The following is a 24,174-nucleotide window of genomic DNA, read 5'->3' as shown; positions in this document are numbered from 1 at the left end:
AAAAGCTTTTCAGTAAAAAGGCTGTTCAACTGATGAAGCACTGTGATAGCATGAACACAAGGTGCATCTTCCAAAGCAATTCTGAAGCAATAAATGCAGCAGATCTTTTACTAAGGTCTGAAAAGACGTCCGTACAAAAAAAAAAAAATGCACCCATACGTCTACGCAGAGCCAACATATGCACTTTATTATGACTGTGATTTTTCATGCAAGCTATAACACATAAATGACTGCACAGTGGGTCGGTGAGTCACACTGTTGCCTTGCACCCCGGTTCATGGAGTTTGCATGTTCTCCCTGTGCATGCATGAGTTTTCTCTGGGTTCTCCAGCTTCCTCCCACAATCCAAAAACATCCTGAGGTTAATTGGTGATTCTAAATTGTCTGTAGATGTGCTTGTGAGTGTTATTTTGTCTCTATATGTAGAACTGTGATAGACTGGAGATCTGTCCAGGGTGTCTCCTGCCTTCACTCTATGTGAGCTGGGATAGACTCCAGCCCACTGCAACCCTAATGAGGACTAAGCTGTGTGTAGATAATGGATGGATTGACATAACAATAGGTAACTGCTAGCTAGCTATGTATTTTTAGTATATGTAGGCAGCAAATTAAAAAATGTATTAAAAAAACACATTTTTAAAAGTAGCTTCTGTTGTAGTAAACTACTTTTGTCATGCTGGTGTGAGCATAATTTGCTATTTCTCTGGGTAGTGAAGTTTAATTCATGTTGAGAGACTGCTAGCTAACCTCACTACATTTACCAAGTAGCCTGCCCCAGACTGTTTTTCATTGTAGCCAAAGATAATTGAACAATAGTGTCATTTTAACCTAAACTAAAGCTGGCTGTAATTTTAATAACTACTTATGCCTGAATCTAGCTAAACCTGAACTGCTGTGCAAACAACGTAATACACTTTTATATCCCACCAGTGTTGGTGTCAGATCAGAAAACCTTCCAATGTGCCACCCTAAAGTGGAATAAAAAAACATATCTTGTTGTTTAACTTGTTGCAGGTAAACTTTCCAGATTTTTTCCCAGATCTCTCCAATGGACCATAAATGGTTAGCAATGAGATTTTTTAGTGTGTCTTTATTTTTGTGCCTTGGCTGATCCATGCCCATTATTATGAGTGTTTTTGGCTGCTAACATTACTGCAAACCATTTTCCAAAGTCCTTAAATTAATTTTTGTTTCTTCTCCTCTCCAGCAGCTGCTGATCTTTGTACATCTAATAATGTGATGAAAATCAACTTGGAAACACTTGGAAGCTGCTTTTGTTCGTAAATCAGTCACACTGTACATTTAGTGTATTTTTGGACTGTTGGACCATCATCATGTGTTAATGTTGTCTCCAGAAGGGACTGTTTGGATTTCCACTGCAGGGCCAGTCTCGACTGCTTCCCATTGTTGCGTGTATATCATTGCTTCTGTTTGCATACATACCCTACCACTGGAGGAGGAGATATATAGCTGTCAGTTCTGGTCATTGTTTAGGCTTCTGTGGCTTCAGGGCCGATTCACAGAAAGGAATACACACGGCTAAATGCCAACAAAGAGAGACATACAAGATGTACTGTGCTTCTACAAAGACAGTAAAAGATGGATAAATATAACGGATCCATAAACAAGCTCCATTGCTCCATTCTGTGATCTCTAGCTGTGGTTTCTTGGATGTTGTGATAATTAGTGATATTAGAGTCCAGCCTGTAGTCTGTGTAGTCTCTCACCCCCACAGGTCAGCAGAGTTCAATACTTCAGGAAGAGGCTGTCTGTGGGAAGAGCAATCAGGTTATTGCTCAGCCATACTTCACCCACTCTTACTGATAAACTCTGCTTCTCTCTCTTCTTTACTTCTCCCTCTGTCTTTCTCTTGGTTTTTTTTTCCAAATGTGATTTTCGATTGTCTTTCCAAACCAGATTTGCCATTTTCAAAAGCCAGAGAGAGTGAAATTGAGTGACAGAGGAAGACAAACAAAAACAGATTTCATTTAGGAAAGGAGACAGACGATGAGAAAATAATGCTGAAGTTCCAGTCCTACCAGTGGTCACTGCAGTGTGCCTCGTCCAAAATCAATCAAAGTTGATCATATTGTGATCGAGCTTTGGCTGCGTTGAGTCCAACCCGATGGAAACGTGCAAGCTCGAAAATTGCCAAGATTACATTTCTCACAACTGATGCCCATCTTCATCTCTATGTCATGTACTCAAACAGTAAGGAGTAAAATTGATTTGGTTGTTTTGTGGTTTATTGACTCGCATAAAAAGGGTCATAAAATGAATGGAAATCAACAGTGTCTTTTATGCTTACTTTACACGCAAAGAAAGACTTGACAAATGTAATCCGTAACCTTAATTATTTTAAGTGCATGGCTGTAGTTTGCTGCTATATTTTGGTTTCTTTTCCAGCTCTGTTCTGTTGTTTACATTTTGCACACAGTGACAAACACTTAAACTGCTGATATGCACACATTATGGCACAGATGCTTCCCTACTTCTCTTTCATAACAGGGCTCCCTGTGGCAGCTAGAATGACATTTTGTGATGTTGGGTGTGATTTGTGCATTGTAGAAGCTCTTCTGGGGCTCTAATGAGAGTCTAAAATGACTAGATGAAGCCTAAAATATCTTGTTGAGATATACAAAGGAAAACATCTGGGCAAGTCTACATTGATATGAAATAGGAGAAGCACATAGAGGTGGAACATGTCACTAACTCTAAGTTTACTTGTGTCTTTTTGTATCTACCCTTTCTGTTTCCCTCTTGTCCTTTTTTGCATGGCAATAAGGAGGATTCTGCTCTCAGCATCCATACCTTCTCTCCATTTACATAGTGCCTGCCAGGGGTTAAACTGGCATTTGTAATGTGGGGAGGCTCTGTCGTTTCAGGGTTGTCATGGGTGCACATGCGAGTGTGCATTAGCAAGAGTGACAGGCAAAATATTTCTACGTACAAAGACCAACATTTGAACAATTTGGAGACATTTAGGAGTAGGACTATGATTGATATCATCTGACAGACTGTACATGAACTATAACAAAGCCTGATCTGTGCTGACAGCCCTCTGCTGAATGTGGCAGCATAGAAAATGACCAGCTGATGGCTATGAAACCTTTCTGTAGGTGTATGCTACTGTGTATCAGCATCAAATGTAAATATATCAGCATTCAGCTGCCGCAAAAGGAGGGGAGATGGTTATTATTATGTATGGAAAAATATGCATGGATCAGTTTTGTAAAGCAGCTCCCAATGAAAATCAAGTTTCTTCCCTTGTTAAGATGTCCATATGGTGTTTTTTTTAATGTGATAAAAAAAACATACCATGAGTGAAATCAGCAGCCAACACTGTGGCTGAGCATTTCTTCCTTTTAAGCTGCCATCTGCTGATGGGATTTTCTATGTAGCAAGCTTAAGGAAGCGATCCTGTGTGCTTACAAGGTAAAGCCTTTTGTATTATACTTTAGAGTCAAACATGCATGGCTGTGTAACTCCAATACTACAACTCGTAATTGTGTAGCACAGCGTAATCTTACAGTGACTAAGCAGGGTCGTAGGTGAGCTGGTGTGCTTGAGGCACAGCAAGCAGTAAAGAGGTGGGTGGAAAGAAAGGCAGGGACATCATAAATCTGCACATTCCTAAGAGCGCAACCGTGTAGAATTACATCTAAGCAGTTTCAAGGTCAGAAGGGGTTAATTACATGGGGGGAAAACTTTGATACACGGATGAGTTTTTAGGGATTAAGCCAATGATCAGAAAGGGACTCCAGTGGGATATTTAGCCAGTGCTTCTCAATTATTCCTACATCTTTTCAAACACCATTTAGGACAAATCAAAACACACTTTGTTTGAGCAGAATATCAGATGAATTTACTTTCAGTTATAAAACAGAATGAGGTCTCTGTGCCAGTGTCTGACCTGTTTTTCTCCCTACCTTGCCATCCATCTATCCGATTCACACTGGCTGGTGAGACCCAGTGAAACATCCAATAATCTCAGGGTGTTACCTTTTCGATACTCCACAGCTGCAACGAGTCTCGATTTATAAAACCTAAGGGTATAAGTGAAAACGTGTTTTAGCTGTGTTGGTATTAAGGTGAGAAATGTAGAAATTGCTGAAGATGGAAGTAGCGAGTTTGAACGTTCTCTGATGACATTAAAGAGTGAATGTGTCATGAACTGCCCCAGCCTACCCTGGTGAATATACCGACACTGGTAGAGAAAGAGATGGAGAGTGAAAAAGTGATCCAAGCTAGTCCAATATATGTAGTTTTAGAAGAAAAGGGGAAGGCAGGGCACTCTTATTGTTCTCACTATGTTTAACTGACAGGCCAGCATATGAGAAAAGAGTGTTGGTTATGGATTTCAATCTGCAGTCTTCTGTCTTCAGGACTGTTGCTCTTTCTCTCTCTCTCTCTGTCTTTCTCTCTCATGTTCTCGTGCTCACACTCAAGATAGTTCAGATCATTTCCACTTGAGCAGTGAGGTGTGTACTGTGGTCAGTGCTGTGGGCGTCTGTTTCAACGTCTAAACAGCCTTTTCCCTGCCTGAAGGCCTTATCAGCAACTGGCCTTCCTCAGGATGTCTGCCAAGCTTAGCCTAACAGCAGCACACACACACACACACACACACACACACACACACACACACACACACACACACACACACATGCTCACATGCACACACAGACGTTTACAGTGGAAAATCCTGGTCATGGTTTGATTCACTGTGTTTTCCATCTTAAAGCCATCTTAGTAATGGATATTTGCCGCAACACTTGAACCTACAGCATTTGCTCAGGCTGTGGTTCAAGTTTTTTATTAAGAGCCAGGGTACAGCATGCATTAAGGGGATTTAGCCTGGGACTGATCACATTATTGTAACAGCTTCATTTGCCATGACTCATATTGCACCTCTACCTGTAACACAACTCTCACTCTGTTTTCTCAGTGCGCTGTTGTTGTGGCTGGAGGAGTTCTGATTCACCGCTCAGCCAGCAGTCAAAATATCATGAGCTGTGCTTCATTTCACTCCTGACTGATTTTTGCAGAGATTTTTAACTTTTTAAGAAGCATTTAGCATTCATGTGATATCAGGCCACTGTCGCTCTAATTTCTTGGCATGCACAAAGTAACACACCTACACACAGAGATGAACTCAACAGGACTGTTTGTGAAGCTGAAAATTCGCTGCTTGTATCTGCCTGCAACACGTCGTGTTATTCTCGTCTACATATGTGATTTCCTTGAAGGAATGAGAAAACAGAAGAATGAAAACAAAGAAAGAATGCAGCACACATTCTTTGTGTTGGGGTCATGGCCTATCATATCGTAGGTTGGTGCTGGAAGGTTAGTTTAGACTATATATGGACTTGATACTGTACACACTCATGGCATGATGCATGGCTTTAATCATCACACAACCTGCATTTCAAACACTGGAAAAAGGATAGCATATTGGATTAAAATCAGCTTAAAGATTTGGGGAGCTAACATAGTTGATTCATATTGTAAATCTTTTTTACTTTGCATGATTCATGGCATATACTGTAATAATATATGAAGAATGGCAGGCCAAAGTGGTGATGCATCGATGCAAAATGGGATTTTTTTTTTTTTTTTTACATATCCACAAGCAAAACATGGTCCCATTTATGAATAATTACCTTACTGGTATTAGATGAAAACTCCTGCCAAAACAAATGTCCCGGGGTGATACTGGATTTCTAAAAAATGTATGTGCTTCTTCACTTTCTTATGCACCCTTTGAGATACCCTAACTCACTTCCAGATTTTGAACATTCCTAAATATTCTTCTGGTTTACCCTTTATCATTAGAAATTAAACTTTGAAGTGCCTTGCAACCCTTTAAATGGAACACATATCCATCTAGTGTTATTGCACAGACCAAATTAAAAGTACACTTCTGAAAACTTTGTGCATAAATTCCGTGTTCTTCCACTTCTTGAGCTTGTGTAGCCAGTTCATTTTGTGAAGAAAACTTTTATTTCCAGAGGGCGCCAAGCTGTTGGATGTCAGGTTATTTGAGAACTGCCAGTAAAAACAGTTTTTGGTTTTTCACACTTGCACCCACTCAGACACATGCGCTCACATACTGCAGACTGCACTTGCACAGATAATTGTGTGTTGCAGGACTTGGCATGAATCTCAAGCTGCCAGTGTTCTAAAACTGTAACAATAACACACAAAATTATGTTGCGATCACATAGCAGGCAATTTAAACTGATTAGCAGAAGTGTTCCTAGCAGCATAATGAAAAGTGACGTTGATTGCTGTTCCAAGAAGTGAGATAATTTTTTTAAAATGCATGCTAAGTCAAAATATTTCACAGTGTGATTTGATTTGAAGTGGGTTGAAGAATTAGCTGCAGAAAAACTTTTGCGAGTTCAGGTGCTGGTGAGTGATGACTGCAGTGTCTGGTGGTGGCCACTAACCTTTAGCTGTAATTACATGCTGCATATTACAAATACTTTTGTTTGCAGAAAGATTCTTTGTATCGCCCACAGTCGTGAAAACATCCAGCGCACGACTCCAAGTTGTTATGCTGAAATGTATGTTTATGAGCTGTGGAGTGCAGTCATTAAAAGATTTTTATGTTTTCACAGTCACACAGCCAGACACATTCAAACACATACATTTACAGAACCCTGGGGTGCCAGACTTTGCATAACGCTGCCTGTTGTTATTTTAACGTTTTAAGTGTGTGTTTTTTACCTCAGCTGAAACACGGAGACTGCTGATATACAAAACACTTTGTCACATATGTCCCACACAGGAATGTTGGCGAGCTAAATTAAAATATTCCAGGCAGTAAAGGTCGTAGAAGCCGGGGTTTTGTCTGCACTGAAGTCCCACCTCCACCGTTATCACCTGCTATTGCACGTTGCAACCCTTTGTGGTGAAGTCACTTTCTCACTATTATACTGTGATCATTTTCTCACCAGACTAGCATGTGACTGACCAGGTGTGCAGAGGTGAGATCCCTCATACCTACTTCTGTCACTTAATTGTGCAAAAATTAGTTCCAAATGAGTTTGTCTCAAAATGTGCACCATATTCCCATATTTAAAGTGTTATTACACCTCTGACTCCTGAAAGAATAATTTCCTGTACTAGTGAACTGCATCTAGGTTTTGAAAGGATGTTTTTTTTGTTTTGTTTTGAAACTAATGTATTTTCTCTCAGAGGATTATGAAGTAGAAAAAGCTACCAGTTTGTTTGAAAGAGCCCCAAAATCTGCATAAGGTGGTATTAGGGGAAGATGGAGGCATTTGTCAGCTTCAGGACTTTCACCTAGGGGATCAGGGTTTGCATTCCATGATGGACCAATATTCTGATACCTAAGTTTCGTTACTACTTGTGCTTTTCACTCAGTTTTCATGCACTGAAACTGATGTTCGTTTTAGGAAAATGGCATGCCTTAGATTCAAAATGTGATGTTTTCACAACACGTGTTCTGACTCACCAGGCTGGCGTCCTGCTTCACCTGATTATTTGGCTTTCAAAGAGTGACAGTAAAGAAGTTAAATAAATGGCAAAGACATGTTGATTTGAAACATCCCAAACAAATGTAATTCAGCCAGAAAATATGTTTCCCCCAAAACGTGATTGAGAATGCAGTTTATATTAGAATGAGATTTTTGTAAGAAACAGGACTGGGTCAGAGAATACAACATACAGACAAGTTTGTAGCCTCACCCAGCCTTCAGACTGGAGGGAACATTGTCTTTACCAGCAGCTATTTCTCCTCATGTATCACAGTTGCATGTGAACCCTTCCACCAAGATGAAGCAGGTCAGTTTAATACTCTGCATTACTGTGGGTGTTGCACCAATCCACCTGTCTATTTCATGCTCCATCTTCCTTCCAGTCGTAAGAGAACATATGGAGATACTTGAACTTTTTTTTCTTCAGACACCAAGTCACTGCCAGCTGTTTGTGTCATCGCACACCATATTGAAGCTGAATTTTTCTACTTTTTGTTTTTACATATAAAGAAGTGAGATGGACAGACAATGGTCTAGAAAGGACAATATCAAGACAAGAGAGGAGTGAGACCCCAGAGGTCCTGAGGGTCTGTGGTGGGATCTGATCCCTCCTGACAGGAGACGGTTCATGTGATCGGCAAGAGAGAAGCTTAACCCCCTAGGCTGCATCACACCCTCTTTCAGTCCGCTGGTTTAGATGAAAGGATGTGAGCTGATTGTATGCAGTGTGTTGAACATATATGGAGAAGGGAGGATTTAGCCACAGAAGCTGTGAACATTGTGTAAGTTTATGCATGACAATAGTCCCTTGTGCAAGTCAGCATCCTTAAGAAAGAAGCAACATCTTCTTTGTTTATTTTGGGACATCCATCCAGACTGGTTTAATTTCGAGGCCTGACGTTGCTACAGCTATCCATGAATATTGTAGGTGCTCCTTATATCTATGCACTCACACAGCATACATGTGCTGTTGGCCCGATGCTGAGCTGTTTTTTAAATGTGTTCCAGACATTCGCTAAGACAGGAATACGCATTGGTGGTCTGAGAGATTGGTGCAGGAGTGAGATAAGAGATAGGACCCATTAGCCTGGGCAGTTAGCCTATTTAAAGGCAGTTAATTATTTACCTCATTTACACTACAGAGCTAACTGGGCCAGCCAGAGTTTACTCATTAGGCTGCTTTTTCTTATTGAGCCAGACATAGCTAACTAGGGGGTTCACTTGTTCAATTTACAGAGATGATATCTGAGCACAAATAGCCTGGTGCTTTAGAACAGTATTTGTGATGCAGTGTGGAGCTCGACCTGGTCAAAGCCGGTCTCATGTGGCACAGTGGCAGCGCAGCGGGGGTTGACTTTAGGTCCTTCAGTAATAATTAGACTGGTGCACGGCGGGAGTTCACTGCAGGGCCTTATGCCCGCAGGCTAAACACACAGACACTACCGCACATGTACGTACCCCAGAAACACACATGCGTGCACACAGCAGTGGACGCATGAATGAACACAAACTGATACGCAGAAAGTTTGCATATACTCAAAAACACACTGCTTCGGGTCTCCTTCGTGGTCATTTGGACTTGAGGAAATCTTGAGCTTCACACGCTGCACATCTACAAACACTTAAAGTTGCATTTTGGACATGGACAGCAGTGGTTGATTAGTATGCTTTTGTGTGACTTTGTGTGTTTGTGTGTGTGTTCTCTGTTGAGCCCATTTATCAGTGAGGGTGTTACTTTTTCTAGGCCATTTGGTTGCAGCAGACAGGCTGGCGAATCTATCATACTGAGAGAGCCGATAGTCTGACCAGCTAGACAGCCTCTTCTCTTCTCTTCTCTTCTCTTCTCTTCTCTTCTCTTCTCTTCTCTTCTCTTCTCTTCTCTTCTCTTCTCTTCTCTTCTCTTCTCCCTCCACCTCTCAGCACCATCTGCCAACACATCAACCCTTTCCCACCCTTTCTTCCTCCCTTTTTCTGTGCTTTTTTTCTTTCTTTTTCGGCTGAGGCTAAAAGAGAGGCAGGGTCAGTAGCACTCACAGAAACAGAAACAGGAAGGACAGGAGATGAGAGGTACTACATGGCAGGTGAGAGGCAAATTGCCCCGTGTGAATTTTACTCCTTTCTTCTGACTCATGCTCCCGTTTTTGTCCTGTTTACTCACACTACACTACCATATTTTTTTCTTAAACAGTTTTCCTCTTTCCATTTCTCTGTTTTGATCCTCCATAATTTCATTTTCTTCACTTCACATTGCTCATTTTCTCTCATTTGATCTGCTCAACCTCACCTCACTATTTTTACCCCTACTTTCTCAGTCTGCTGTTGCAGGGTAGAACACATGTCACATGTGTTTGCCTGAGATGTGTGAGAAAGAGTGCGAAAGAGAGAAAAAAAACGAGGCTGTATGTGTTTGGATGCATATGCATGTGTGTAAGAGAGGGAGAGTGGTGATTTTCTGGTCGCACAATGTTCTCCCTACACAGCTTTGGCAGCTGACACAGTGCAGAAGAAATAAGTGGGTAGGCAACACACATAAGTGCAGTCACACATGCACACACAGCTCAGGGAAATAATCATTAAGCTACTCAACGTGGCAAACAGCCACTTCTTTTTTCTGTGGCAGTATGTTTGATTTGTGTTATTGTACATGTACTAGTGCGTGTGTTGTTGCTTTCTTTTTTTTTTTGTGCATGCAAGTGGAAGCAGAGCTGGAGGGTTGTCATCATGCTAAGATCAATAAAGTGTGAATTTATAGGCATTGATTTATTCCCAGAATGCTTGCTCTGCAGCATGTGCTGCTACACTGAACCACCACTGCTGTCCTGGCTACATGTAATGCTCGTGTCAGACTGACTCTTTTCACCAGGTGAATTGTGTGTTTGCGTGCATGTTTGCATGTGCCCGCAAGCTCAGATGTCTAATTTCATGATCGCCCGACTGTGTTAGAGTTTTCTTGCAAGTGCACACGTCTGCCCGCGCATGTGTGAGTCTCACTGTGTAAGTAGAAAGTAGTAATTAATGAGCACAGGGACCCATATTTATTTATAACTCATGTCTCTGTGAGTGTGTTAACACTTCAGCCCTGACTTCTCATACTGTACATTTCAATATTTTATACGTGTTTGCTGTTTGTGTGTGTGTGTGTGTGTGTGTGTGTGTGTGTGTGTGTGAGAGAGAGAGAGAGAGAGAGAGAGAGAGAGAGAGAGAGAGAGAGAGAGAGAGAGAGAGAGAGAGAGAGAGAGAGAGAGAGAGAGAGAGAGAGAGAGAGAGAGAGAGAGAGAGAGAGAGAGAGAGAGAGAGACAGAGAGAGACAGAGAGAGACAGAGACAGAGAGCTGTTTTTCCTGTCATAGTGAGTGGAGGAGGATGTAATGTGACATGGCAGCATTGTAAGGGATCCACTCTTCTATGGCGACATACAGCACACCTTTTTGCTCCGCTGCTGCTTGTCATATTTCTCTACTTTTTATTATCTGACCATTTTTCCTAATGCCAGCTCCCTTTTTCACTCATTTAACAGATTTTTACTCCTTTTTCCTCTTCATTCTCTATCTTTTATCTCCTTCTGCCTCCTTTTTAGCACCCTTTCACATCTGCAACTGTTGACATGGGAAATAGTCAGATGGCCCGATGCTAATTTGCTACACCATCCTCATTAACTTCCACCAGCGGAAGTAGCCGCAATGCTAACGTAGCTCCAACTACAAGGAGTTGGCTGTGTGTTCAGATGAATAATAGATGGTGTGTCACTTCCTTTATCACTAATGAAAGCAGGCAGCTGCTCCTCGTATTGGAGAACCACTGCAGGGTGTGAGGACAGCCGTCTGAAAAAGGAGGATGCTTTCATTCTGTGTATGCAGACATAAAGAGATTGAGCAATAGACAAGAGGAGATAAGAAAAGAGTTGCAGGGAGGGTGTGGCGTGAGGGTTATCTGTCCTTTTACAGACAAGGCAGAAGCAGGACATGTGGTGGCTAAGGTCACGTCCACACCAATGCAGATAAGGTTGAAATTGCATCTTCCTTCCCTTTCCCCCCATTTATTTTAGCTTACATTCCCCTGCTTTTCCAACACCAAAACCACCACTCTTTCTGTATTTTAAAATAGCACTTATGTAGTGCAGGTGGCTTAGGATTGAATATTAAATGGAGATTTGATTCAGGGTCTTAACACAGCAGTCTTAGAGTGCACCCAGAATGGATGGTGCCATTTGTGACACACAGCTGAATCACTGTTACATTCGGAAGCAGTCGCTCAAAAAGAGAGGGGCACATTGTGTCAACTGCATTGTGTGTCCATTCATAGTATGCTGAAATACAAAGTGCAGTTCAGAAAGGTGACAGAATGTAGCTGTTATTTAACTATTCTGTTCACCCAGTCTGTTTATTTAAACAAAAAACCTGGAACCATAAAAACTGTTACATATTTAGAAATTGTTTTTTCCCCACTAAACTAATCCTCTTCCTGCTTATAAATGGCTCAAATGTAACTCTACAGTGCTGCTGGCTTTAGAATGTGCAGGTCTGTAATGTTTCTGCCTTGCTTTCCAACTACTTTCCTCCTCTCACTGCAACTCAAGCACACCAGCTCACCCACAACTCTGCTCAGATGCTGCAAAATCAATCTATGCTACACAAACTCTACCTGAAATATTTGAGCAATTCAGCCATACATGTTCAAAATGAAACCAATGAAGATACAGAAAGTTTCCTTTAGTTGTTCTCCAGCTTCTCCTCTAGTTGTAGCCTGACTGAACAAAGTTAAAATGAATGTTATTCATACTTTGTGGGAAACTGCATGGTGTAATGATGAGGTTTGTGTGATAGTTAGGGTTTGGCGTGTTGGAAGGTTCAGTGTTACCAGTGTTATTGTTCCATAGCTCACTGTGCAAAAAGATTCTGCTGTTAGGTCTTTTATGATCATTGTGTGACATTTTTAAGCCAGTGTTGGTCATCCAAAGAAGTCTCGTCCTCTTTCTTCTCAACATGCAGCTCGTTATTTGAGGAAATATAACTATACAAGTTTTGGTACATTGAACCACAAAGCGACACTTACTCACTATTTTTAAACAAATGGCATTAATTAAACTTTAATATAAATCCTTTGACCTGCAAGAGTTTTTCTCTGGCATGCAGGAAACCAAATAAAGCTAAGAAGTATTAAGATGAAGACCTCTTGTTATTTCCTTTAGTGTACCTGTACAATGTGCAAAGCAAAACAACTGTAATATTGCAAGTGCTATTTTTAAATCTTTCCAAGCACAGAAAACCCCAGATAAATTGGAGATCACCTTTCATGCTTTTTGTACATTCTGAAACATCTTTCTGAATGTAAGTGAAATCCTAAGGCTTTGTTGTTTGTTGTAGTTTGATATTCTTACAACTAATTTCCTTGTGTAGAGGCAAAGGAAACTGGCAACTGCACAATAGAACAATAGATGTGCTTTTTGGTCTTTATGTTTTTTTATAAGCACAAATTTCCATCGTTTGCCCTGAGCTTCGAGAGGAAACGATTTCCATTCAGTAGTCAGAAAGACAGTATATTGTTTAGTTTGAATTAAAATAATGAAAACATCTTCACAGATACAGACTTTTGTCTCTTTCGGGTTCTGCAAATTACTGATAACCAACAAACAACAGGAGGTAACCAGCTTTTAAACTCATTTTCGCACACATCTTCCACTGCTGTACAGACAATATCATCTTATTACAGATTCATTAAAATTAATGTTCCACTCAAAGATAGGTTCCTCTTGGAAGGACCCAGCAAAGACCGTAAACTGAATTTACAGTGTTTCACAGGAAATGCAGTTTGGACTGACCGATAATAAAACAGTAGCCTAGTCGCTACAGCCCTGCGGGATAATTTCGTCACTGTTTAATGAAGCCCGCAGACAGAAGTTCCCTCTCTCATTTTCTCTCTGGAGTCGACAGCCAGATGTTGTTTAGCACAAAGGGAACAATCTGGCCTCAACTGAATACAGACACTGTCAAACTGGACTTGACTAGATCAGACTAGATTAGAACTGAAAATAAGAAGTCTTGAAGATGAGCTCAAATGTATCTGGGAGACTGGAATGAAGACGATTAAAGGCAAATTTGCTCAGAGGATATTTTCTAGCTGGACCGTATTGTTGTAATGTACTCTACATAGGCAGAGATAATCTTAGAATGGAGTGGGATGGACCAGACTGTTCACAAATAGCTCTTGTAGAGCTGAGAGAGATTGATCTGTTCTTGCAGAGCACACACAGACTAAGCTCTGCTATATCAGATAAATGTCTCAAAGTCCTATCTTTATGATCTGGATGCTAACAGCGTCCTTCATTCGATCCGGTTCAGCAATCATAAACTTTTCAGTTCCCAGTTGTCTTGTCAGTGAATTCTCGCAATTTTCTCAGTTCGTTGCTCAGGAGCATCTCCATTCTGTAGTGTGTCATTATGTGAAATTGTTATCCACACCTGCAACTCGCTAGAATGAGCTAATTGCACCATCAGCTGCGTCCCTCACTCGCTCTCGAGTCAAAGAGAACGTCTCTGTAATGGGACACAGATGAGTACAAAATAGATAACATCAGATTCAGTGACACTGACGGGGGAAAAGCTAACATGACTGATTATATCATAAGAGCAAGACTTTTGTTGAACATTGGCTGATTGTTAATGCAAAAATGTAGTGTAACAACAATACAAATGGAAAAGAATCAGAGGGTCGGGGAACCAGATGGACAATGCCAGCGACACAGCAATAACCGTCTTTGCTTGCTTACAATAGCTATTGAAGACTGCTACTGGAAGAACTCAGGCTGCAAATTGTATTAATCTCCAGTTATTGAATAAAACCCTGAAAACATCTCTGTGCGTCAAGGTTACGTATTTAGAATTGTTTTCTTCACAATATGGCCTTCCTGGTTTAAAATGGCTTGAATGTAACTTTATACTGTTGTTTCCTTTCTAATCGATGTAATCTCTTTCTTCACCCACCTCTCTGTCACTTCCTGCAGCTCGAGCACACCAGCTCACCTACAGCTCGACTCAAACACTTTACACTATACAATGACATGCTACAATATTTGAGCAATTCAGCCACATATGTTGAAAATGAGAAGTGGTTCTGAAGATCAATAATGATACAGAAAACCTCAAATGGGAAATGGACATGATTGGTTCCTGAGGTTTGTTACACGGGAAACCCGAGAGGTCTGAATTTGTGTTTTTGAGGCTGTCATTGGTATACTACAGTTTCAAGGTGGAACTCTCTTGCAGTGGCATTAACTGTTTATTTAGCTTCTTTTGATGTGTCATTTTGCATATAATAAATACCATATATGGACATGTCAACAAGATAAAAAAAATGTGATTTTCACTGGAGGTGGGGGACATTAATTGCTTTTTATTTCTAAAGCTTATTGGTCTTGCTCTAAAGGTATGAAAAAACTATTCTAATTCAAAATAGGTAAACCTACTTTCGAAAGCTTTAAAATCCTGCATGCTTACCTATTTCGAAATCAGACCAAGGAAAGTGATGATGCGTTGGTTGAAGTTAAAAATTGCTGCATTTTAGAAAAACCCAGAAACCTTAAATGTAAGAAATCATTCAAATAAACTTTAATATTAATAGGGTGCCTTTAAAGGCCTAAATTAAGTTGCAAATTTATCTTTGCCCGTGGTTCCCCCATGGGTTATCACCTTCTGCTGTGTTGAAATTGCACTCTGGCAATCTTTTGCTGCAGTAGGCATTTAACATAACTGCTGGGTGCTTTGCATTTGCATGTCTTTATCTGTGCCACTGTATTTGTCTGCACATGTGCTCTTGCTTAAATTTGCTGGTTTCTGTCTGAGGCTGAGAGTTGACGTATTAAGCTTTAGTCCTGCTTACATTCTCTGGGTAGTACAAGGGTAAGCAGAGATAGTTGGTCCCATGTCAGGCCTGTGATAAGCACTCAGGACCTGTGTTATTGTTGCTCATCTCTCATCCAGCGCTGCTTGCAGTGCCTCACCGCCACTTTCACATGGCTGATGAGCACTCATGTTCGGAGTCGCAGCTGCAGTCAGAGCACTTCAGAGCGTACGAGAGATTGTAACGCATTCATTCATGTTTTTTTTTTTTAATGAGATAGACTGAGACAGAAAATAAGCCAAGGAGAGCTGTAAGAGAGGGAAACTCGGCCCTGCATCTATGAGATATGACCACATCTGCCACTCCCATCTCTGCCTCTTTTTCACTTTCTCACCCGCTTTTTCATCCTCTCTCCCATCCACCCACCTCTTGCCCCCTCCAAGCTCTCTCCAATCTTATTTCCTGCTGGTCTGTCTTCTGTCCAGTCCTGCACTGTGTCAGTGTATCACACTAATTCAATCTCCACTACGCAGACACTCCAATGTAATGACCCATGACATTCAATTAATGCTTCTTGGTAGGTTAGGTCAGCAGTAATTTTGTGTGCATGCGTGCATTGGTCTGGTGTGTGTGTGTGAATCTGTGAGTGGGTGTTGTGGGTGTAATTTAACAAGGATGGCAGTCAGTGTGACCTTATTTGAAATCCTCACATACTGCAGTTATAAAAACTCTAATATTCCTGAAGTGGCTTTAAAGTGATTTTCTCCATAAACTTTAAGGTGTTTTTTTTTTTTTTTTTTACAGTGCTGTTTGTTTTAAAATGCAGTTTTGAGGCTTTTTTGATTCCTTGGGTCTTCTTTTCGTTCAAATATCTGCAAAAACAACTATATTAGTGCGGTTGAGATTTCCACGCTACAACGCCGAGCTGTCAGTATGAACTTATTTACTGTGATGTCATTTCTCCTGTCATCGCCTCTCAACCAGCTGTCACGCTTATTGGGTTGGTGTTGAGAGATTACCGTGTCCTTTAAAGGGTTATGTGCATGTGTGAGACATGGGGTCTCATGGAGTGTTCAAACACAGTGACTCAACCAGACACACAGTTTTTGGACACACATATCCACGACTTCCTTTTAGCTTTGTGTAGCCTGTAGCAAATGCTTTCATTTTTGATTAGCATAGCCTTCATGAGCTCTCGGCTCATGTCATTATGACTGTAATCCAGTGTGGATTGTGCATCATCACTGTCACCAGGGGCTGCAGATATTTAATTACTTACCTAACCTGGATAATCTACTAGTTGCCCTGCTGGAATCGCACTGCCTGCATATACAAACTTATGAAATAAGTCTGTTTATAGACTGATACTGCAGCTCATCATTTATGGTAATCATCTGTATTATGCTGCTGAAGACAAGATTCTTCTGCTGCTCTGAGACCTCCTTGATTAGCCACATACACACACTAGTACTGACTTTAATTAAAAGATGAAACTTTAAAAATCCTCTATACTCCACTGTAGGGAAGGTCAGGTAGACTCTGTCTCATTAGGGAAATTTCTTGCAATTCTGTCAAACCACTGATTGTTACTGGTATTTTTTTCACAGTGCCATCTTGTCTGTCACTTCTGCCCTCCTCATCCCATCCTGCCACACCTGTCAGCCACATTTAAGGTTTTATTCTCTGTCTTTCTCCTCATATACTCCATCCTAACTCAGTTCTTTCTTGTCTCCTCCTTCCTTTTTTGTCTTCTTCCTCTCTTTGTCCCTCCTCCGTTCTCTCCCGCTCTACCTCTGTCTCTCCATTTCAGTAACGATCTAATTAAGGAGGGTTTTGTTGCCTGCCCACTGTGTATAATTGCCAGTGGGGTCCGCCTGTACTTCACTCAGCAATTACGAGCAGCATTCTTTTCTCCCCAAATCGGCTAATTAAGCCTTAAGGACAGCGAGCTGATCGTAGTCGCATTAAACATCACGAGGAGTCAGGAATGCCTGTGCTATTCTCACTCCTGGGACACACAGAAGTAGTGGATTGTAGAATGGTTGCCATGGTAGCAATCACACAGTGTCAGATCCTTTGCAGGGACTGTCACTCAACTGATAGTTGTGCGTCTCTTTATGTGTGTGTGTTTGTTCATCTGTAACAGAGACAACAATTCTGCTCCAGGTCACTTACTCTTTTCATTATTAAGGCTCAATCTGTGAAGACAAGACAGGGGGCCAAATCGAGCTTGTCACAGTTCCTGTTTAGGTCCCTGGGTGGACTGCTTGTCATTATGATTGATTACATTGCCAGCTCATGTAATGCTTGCCTTGCAGTATGTCCTCAGTCAGCGTTGCACAACACGTACCTCACCCCATGGCCACAACTATGCACTTACTTTAAACTACTGTATATAATCTTGTGTGGTACAAACAAACCTATACAGGCTGCAACGGATGCAGTGTTTCAGTAGCTGCTCCGTCATATGGAATAATGTGGTAATGTGGAGGACTTCTGGAAACATTTGGTGCAAAATCACATGAATTGCTACAGAGAAATTAAAAGCTGATCAGTCACTACTAAGAGTCTTCATGCAGTAAATGTTTTATTTTTTTATTTTTGTTGCAGTATCATGCACTTCTTGCAGAACGTTGCAATGCTCATTTTGTTATCCACACATCAAAGCATCCATTTCAAATGAAAAAAAAAAACCCTCTTAAATGATAGCGTTATCATATTCCCACAAGACCTCTATCGTACCTTTGTGTAAAAATGGCATCAAAATAAGAAACCAAATGACAACTGACAGGGAAAACACCATTAAAGCAAAAATGTCATGCACTGTTGCGCTGTTCAAACTATTTGCATTGTGATATTGCATCAGCTATAATATCTGCACTAGCCTGAAACCCAGGGGCACAAAAAATATCATGAATGAAAGAATGGTGTAAAAACTCATTTGCAGTATCCGTTCCAGTACATATACTGCATATACAGTGGTGGGCCAACTACGAAAAATAAAGCAAACGCTAATTTACACCTCTAAAACTGCCTCATACATTGAAGTCTGAACTCCAGCACTTATTAAACCGCAGCTTCAGGCACTTGTGTGCTATGTCTCCTACGTAGCAGATATTTTCTCCAGTGGCACAAATTTGCATGGAAATTGCGTGAATAATGTGTGCCTATTTGCTAAATAGCCTTAGAGCTGATATTTGGCTGTAGGGCCTTAAGTGTTCATTTAATATGGATTTGAACTGTGCAACTCACTCAAAGCTGGGCAAATTGCCTGGGTTTTATTATTAGTATTGGATATTTTATTAGGAAGCTTTACATAGGCCTTTAAAAGTTTTGACTCCACATTCTGAATTGTTTTCTACCTCACTTACCTCTACTCTGTGGCAAACTCATTGTAGAAGAGTGCATGCAGCTTTGGTTTCTTGGCTTCACCATCTGGAAAATTCAATATAAAGTGGCACCAAATGGACCCTGCAGGTGGCCTGTCCAGTGCTGTGCTGACTTTTAATGGCTCCTAAAGGTTGCAATTGGAAAATTTTAATTAAATTAAGCCAATAGACACAAAGACACGGCATTAACTGTCACTGTCCTTTAATATTTGCTATTGCTTGTTATAACCTAACAATGCCATTTTGCTTCAGAAGAGTCGTTAACTGCGTATTTAATAAGTTCAAATGTAATTAAAAGATATATTTTCTGAGCTGTATGTGAGCATAATGATTGAAATGCTGTTTCTCACTTCAATGTAACCATCTGGGCTGTAATCAGTGCCGTGCTATGTATATTAAAGAGTTCTGAGGCAGCTGGCATAAACATGCACTCTGTTTTATTGTACCATTAAAAAAATACTGCATGTTCATTAGGCATCATGCTGGGTTTACCTAAATATTGTTGCAAATTGCTTAACTTAGGTTTTATTTCTCCTATTTTTGAAACGGTTATTTAATCATTTCATTACAGTATCTTTTATTGCTGTATTGTTCAATTAATCTTCTGAAGTCTCTTCCAATCAATCTTTTTCTTTCTAATCTATTATTTTATTTACATTTCAGAAGTAATTTTGTTTTATTGTTGTGTTTTCCTTGTATCTTGGTGTGTATTAGTCTTTCATTCCATGTTTACCATTTTGTCCTCTTGTCAGTAACACTATGAAAAGTATCTAACAACGTATGAAAGAGCCCTCTCAAATAAAGTTACATTTTCCAACACAAGTCAGCCTATTTTACAGCATTTTTCTGGCTGCTAAGCAGAAGCTAAGGCATGGTCTTACATAAGCAATCAAGTATGTTTTCTCATTTTGTCCTGTTTCATTTCCCTCACTAGATAAGTGAAAATATAAATACGAATTCTGGAAAACCAGTAACTTCAAATGGAACATGTTCTCCAACCATTTCCATGCAGTTTTTCTTTTTCTGAAAAATAGATGGGGATTTTTTTCAGTCTGTGAAGGCCACAAACTACACTTTCTTAGAATTCAGTTCTATTTGGATGATAATGATGGGCAGTATTTTTGTTTCTTACATGAACGTCTTATTTCTGTTTCATCCAGGCTGCCAGCTCCAACTGTAGCAAACGCAAGTAGATGACTGAGAACTCAGCCTCCCATGATGGACAAGAAAAGTGGTGAGTGTCTATAAACCTGTATTTAAACAAACAATCACTTTGCTTTTGTTTGTGCCACAGATCGCATCTTTTTACAGATATAAGAGCAGTAAATAGTAATGAAGATTTTTCATAAACTTTTTGTTGGTTATACAATTCACTAGATGACATTAAGAAAATGAAACATTTGGCTTTTTGTTGCTGTATGTTGCTGAAAGCAGCTAAGGGCTTATTTTCTTCAGGTGATAACCACCCTTGTCTCATACTGTATTCATAAGCTGGCACAGCATGAGCAACATTTTACATGCTGATTTAGTTTGTTTTGGCGCAATCACTGCATGATAATTATTTCTCAGTAAGTGATAGGGTTTACATAATGAAGCACCATGTGTTCAGCTCAGTACAGCCTGTCTGTACAAGTGGATGAAAAGGAATAATAATGCTGATCATAATCTATGATTCGGTTTATGTTCATTTTGCTGAGTAATTACATGTGTTTAGTTCTTCAATTTCAGCTGGTATTATTAGTAGTAGCAGTAGGTGAAGAACCATTGACTGAATAATGGATCAGTCGATTGATGTTAATTCCTTACAGCCAATGGCTTTCAGACAAAGGCCACTGAGGGCGGTGTTCAAAGGAAGCAGCTGCCCTACTCAGTGGAGACCCCTTACGGCTTCCACCTGGACCTGGACTTCCTCAAGTATGTTGATGATATTGAAAAAGGCAACACCATCAAAAGGGTCCACATCCAGCGCAGAGTAAAAGGCCCACCTAAGTTCAGCACTCTACCTAGAAATTTCAGCCTTCCTGGACATGGAGCAAGGCCTGTCCCAAAAGAAAAAGACAGTTCATGGTCTGGGACATCCACTCTGGGACCCAAGCCTAAATCACGGGTGACTGAGGTCCAGCAAATCTTTGACTTCAGAGCAAGTGAAGGGGGAACTTCCAGCCAGAGCAGCAGAGGGGCAACCAGTCAAAGAACCGGCTATGTTTCAGCCAAACCTACAGATGAAGCAGGAACAGGGACTCGAGGTGTTGACGAAAAAGCTGTGGGGATTCAAAGTCGTCCAAATCTGCTCAGAGCCTCAAGCATGCCCATCACCCTACAGCAACGTAAAGGTTCAGATTCAAGCAGTCCTGACCGTACTGTGGGAACACCAGAAAATGGCTCAACAGAGAACATGTTTCGTGCTTCACCAGACATTACAGAGAGACGGTGTGTTCCCCAGGATCGGGCAGGGCTTCACCAGCAGATTACAGTGGCACTGAAGCGGGTCAGAGAGCTGGAAGAGCAGGTTAAAACCATCCCAGAGCTAAAGGCTCAGATCTGCTCTTTGAGGGAGGAGAGAGAGCAGCTTCTACTTCAGCTGCAAGCTAAGGCCCAAACCCAGGTTTCCACATTATCCTCTACAGTAGCCACAAGTTATGATGCTAGGGCAAGCCCCCGGACACAAGGACACAGACCTTCAGAAGGGCTCAATTTGGCTCTGATTAGTCAACCTACTGGAGGTTTAGAAGACTCAAAGCCTCTGCCTGCAAAGCCTGTATCAGGGAAAGAGAAACAAGGTGAGACAGAGAAAATTAAAGCCTTACCAAAGGAGGGAGACAGTTCCTCACTGCACATAGAAATGAGTGGGTTGTCAGCACAAGAACTGGACAGACAAACACTGCCATCAGACAAATCTGACAAACGAAAAGAGACATTAGAGAGTCCACTGGAGCATGCAGTGCAAAAGCTATCACGGGAGATTGCAGGACAGGATTTAACATCACTCAGGGTGGCTATAAAAGAAGCAGAGACTAGCAGTATTGAAGACAGCAGTGCATCACAAGAAGGAAAACCTGAGGACCCAGATAGTATGCAGAATCTGCAGGAGAAGTTAATGATACTGGAAGCTAAACTTAGTCTGGCTAGCCAAGAACTCGAAAGAAGTAATGTTCTTTTAAAAGAACAAATAGAGGAGAACAAGATGAAAGAGGAGAGAATACTACAAATGAGTGAGGGAATGAGAGTGGAAGTTTGTACGCCAGAAGCACACGATCGACCGAGAAGAGAGAGCATTGACACAGGGACAGTGACAGAGAGAATAGACTTTGCCAACCAAGAAACAGAGACAGAATCCCCTGGTACAGTGGATCAGGGGACAGACACTGATAAAATCTGTGTGGAAGTGTGTGTACCCAAACCAAGAGCCGGCAGTATAGATCAAGGAACAGTCACTATTAAAGTTGACACTCATGACCAGGTGACAGAGATGGAAACATCGATAACAGAGATGAGTCCACCCAGACCCAGAGCCAACAGCATGGAACGAGGCACAATAACCGAAAGGATCACCACTCAGGATCAGACAACCGAGACGCCCGTGGCTCAAAGGGTAAACCAAGTCACGGAGACAGATGGAGCGACAGTGACAGACCATCCACAGAGACCGAGGGCCAGCAGTGTAGACCGAGGGACAGAGACGGAAAGGGTAGGTACTGCGGACAGGGTGACAGAGACAGAAGTAGCGCAAAGGACAGACCAACAGACTGAGACAGAGACCCACAGACGACAGGACAACAACCCAGGCAGAAATGCAGAAGTGGGGAGTCAAGTGACAGAAGATGTAGCCAGCCAAAGAGAAGATGCAGGTACTGTAGTCAGTGAAAGAACAGAAGATATAGAAGCAAAAGAAAAAACCATTGAAAGTGTGGCGGCAGAAGTAGTTGCAGAGAGTTCCGTTAAAGCTGTAGAAAGCATAGTTTTACAAACTTTAGGTTCAGATGTTGTAAGCCAGAAAGAAGAGGGTTCCAGTCCAGTTCCTGCAACAGCTGAAGATAAGCTTAAAGTGAGTCTTGCAAAAGATGACTCCAAAGCAAGAGAAGATATACCCCCAAAGACTGTAGAAACAGAAATTGTTGAAATGAAACAGGTTGCCCCAGAGTCTGACAAAAAGAAAGAAATAGTAGAAGGGGAGATTGTGTGTGCAACAATCAAAGAAACTGTGGTCACTGACACTGTTGTAGTATCAGCAGAGATTTCAGCTGTGAAGACAGTAGCTCCTGTAAGACCACAGAGAGGCCGGAAGCTCTCAGGGGAGCAGGTGCAGCCGTCCCTTCCTCAACTTCAGGTTGTACCTGTCCGTCCTCGTAGGGGATCCAGTGAAACACAATCCCAGCAGACCCAGCCTCAGACAAAAACTCAGCCCTCGCCACAGATACAGAGTGCACCTGAGGTTGATGCTAAATTCAAAGCACAAGTGTCTGAACCAGAGGAAAAACCTCAAACCCCATCTGTGTCTCAGGTTGAGGACCGCACTGCAGTAAAGACGCCTGCTAAGGAACCTAGTGAGAAAAAATCTCAATCACAGCCTCAAGTTGCCACTCAGAGTCCATCTCCAGGCTCCAGTGAAGTCCAGATCAGACCCAAATCAATTCAACCCCCATCTCAGCCTCAAAGTTCTGCATCTCGTCGGGACTCTAAAGAGCTTAAAGCACCACAGAGGGGATCTAGTGTGTCACAAGCTTCTAGACGTGGGTCAGGAGAAGCCCAGACCCGCCCAACTCGCCAGGTATCGACGGATGCCCAGCCTCAGTCTCAGGGCTCTCGTAGAAGTTCCAGTGAGACTCAGCCTCCTAACAAAGAGGCTGGTGAAACACAATCATTACGCAGAGGCTCCAGCGAAGCAGCTCAGCGTCGTGGTTCAAGTGAGGCCCAGATTTCGCGTCGTGACACCGGTGAGACTCAACCTCTTCGTCGCGGATCCAGTGAGTCGCCAACATCGCCTGCAGCTTTGGGCCAAGTTGTAACTCGGTTAACGGGGCTTCTAGGAGAACAGTGGGCACAGCTGGGTAGCGGCTCCGGAGCTCAACAGACGCCAGGCCAGCAGGAGAGCCCCAGCACGCAGAAACAGACGACGGGGAAAAGAGCAGAGGCAGGAAAGGGAACGTCAGCCAAGCCTGCGGGGAAAGCTACCCCTGCAGCAACAACAACGGGGAAACCAGCAGGGAAACCTGGTCCTTCCAAAATGAGCTCCATTCAGAGTCAACTGGTCAGCTCCCTCAGCGTCCTCTCTGCCTTCTACTCCCCAGGCCAGAAAGCAGCTGCTGCCAGCAAACAGCAAGAACAAGGTAGGCCTGTAGTTCATTTTTTGTGTATCTGTCTGTCTGAAAGCTGCTTACGTACATGTAAGAGACTCAGTGAGCTGAATCCGTTCGTCTCTAACATTTTTTAAATGATCCCTTCACAAAG

The 24,174-nt window shown here is 41.8% G+C and overlaps 1 protein-coding gene across 2 annotated transcripts in view; it reads left to right on the top strand.

Moving 5' to 3' along the window:
- The window catches only part of kank4 (KN motif and ankyrin repeat domains 4), an 89,972-nt gene that overhangs the window by 45,235 nt on the left and 20,563 nt on the right, over nt 1-24,174 (top strand). For both annotated transcript variants that reach the window (XM_051946910.1, XM_051946911.1), the window contains exons 2-3: nt 19,887-19,960; nt 20,535-24,053. In XM_051946910.1, coding sequence (XP_051802870.1) covers nt 19,942-19,960; nt 20,535-24,053 — 3,538 coding nt within the window. In that variant the 5' untranslated portion in view covers nt 19,887-19,941. The remainder of the gene's footprint in view (nt 1-19,886; nt 19,961-20,534; nt 24,054-24,174) is intronic.

Source organism: Acanthochromis polyacanthus, chromosome 4, assembly GCF_021347895.1.
Source record: "Acanthochromis polyacanthus isolate Apoly-LR-REF ecotype Palm Island chromosome 4, KAUST_Apoly_ChrSc, whole genome shotgun sequence".
Classification (NCBI taxonomy): domain Eukaryota; kingdom Metazoa; phylum Chordata; class Actinopteri; family Pomacentridae; genus Acanthochromis; species Acanthochromis polyacanthus.
This window is presented reverse-complemented; position numbering and strand designations above follow the sequence as displayed.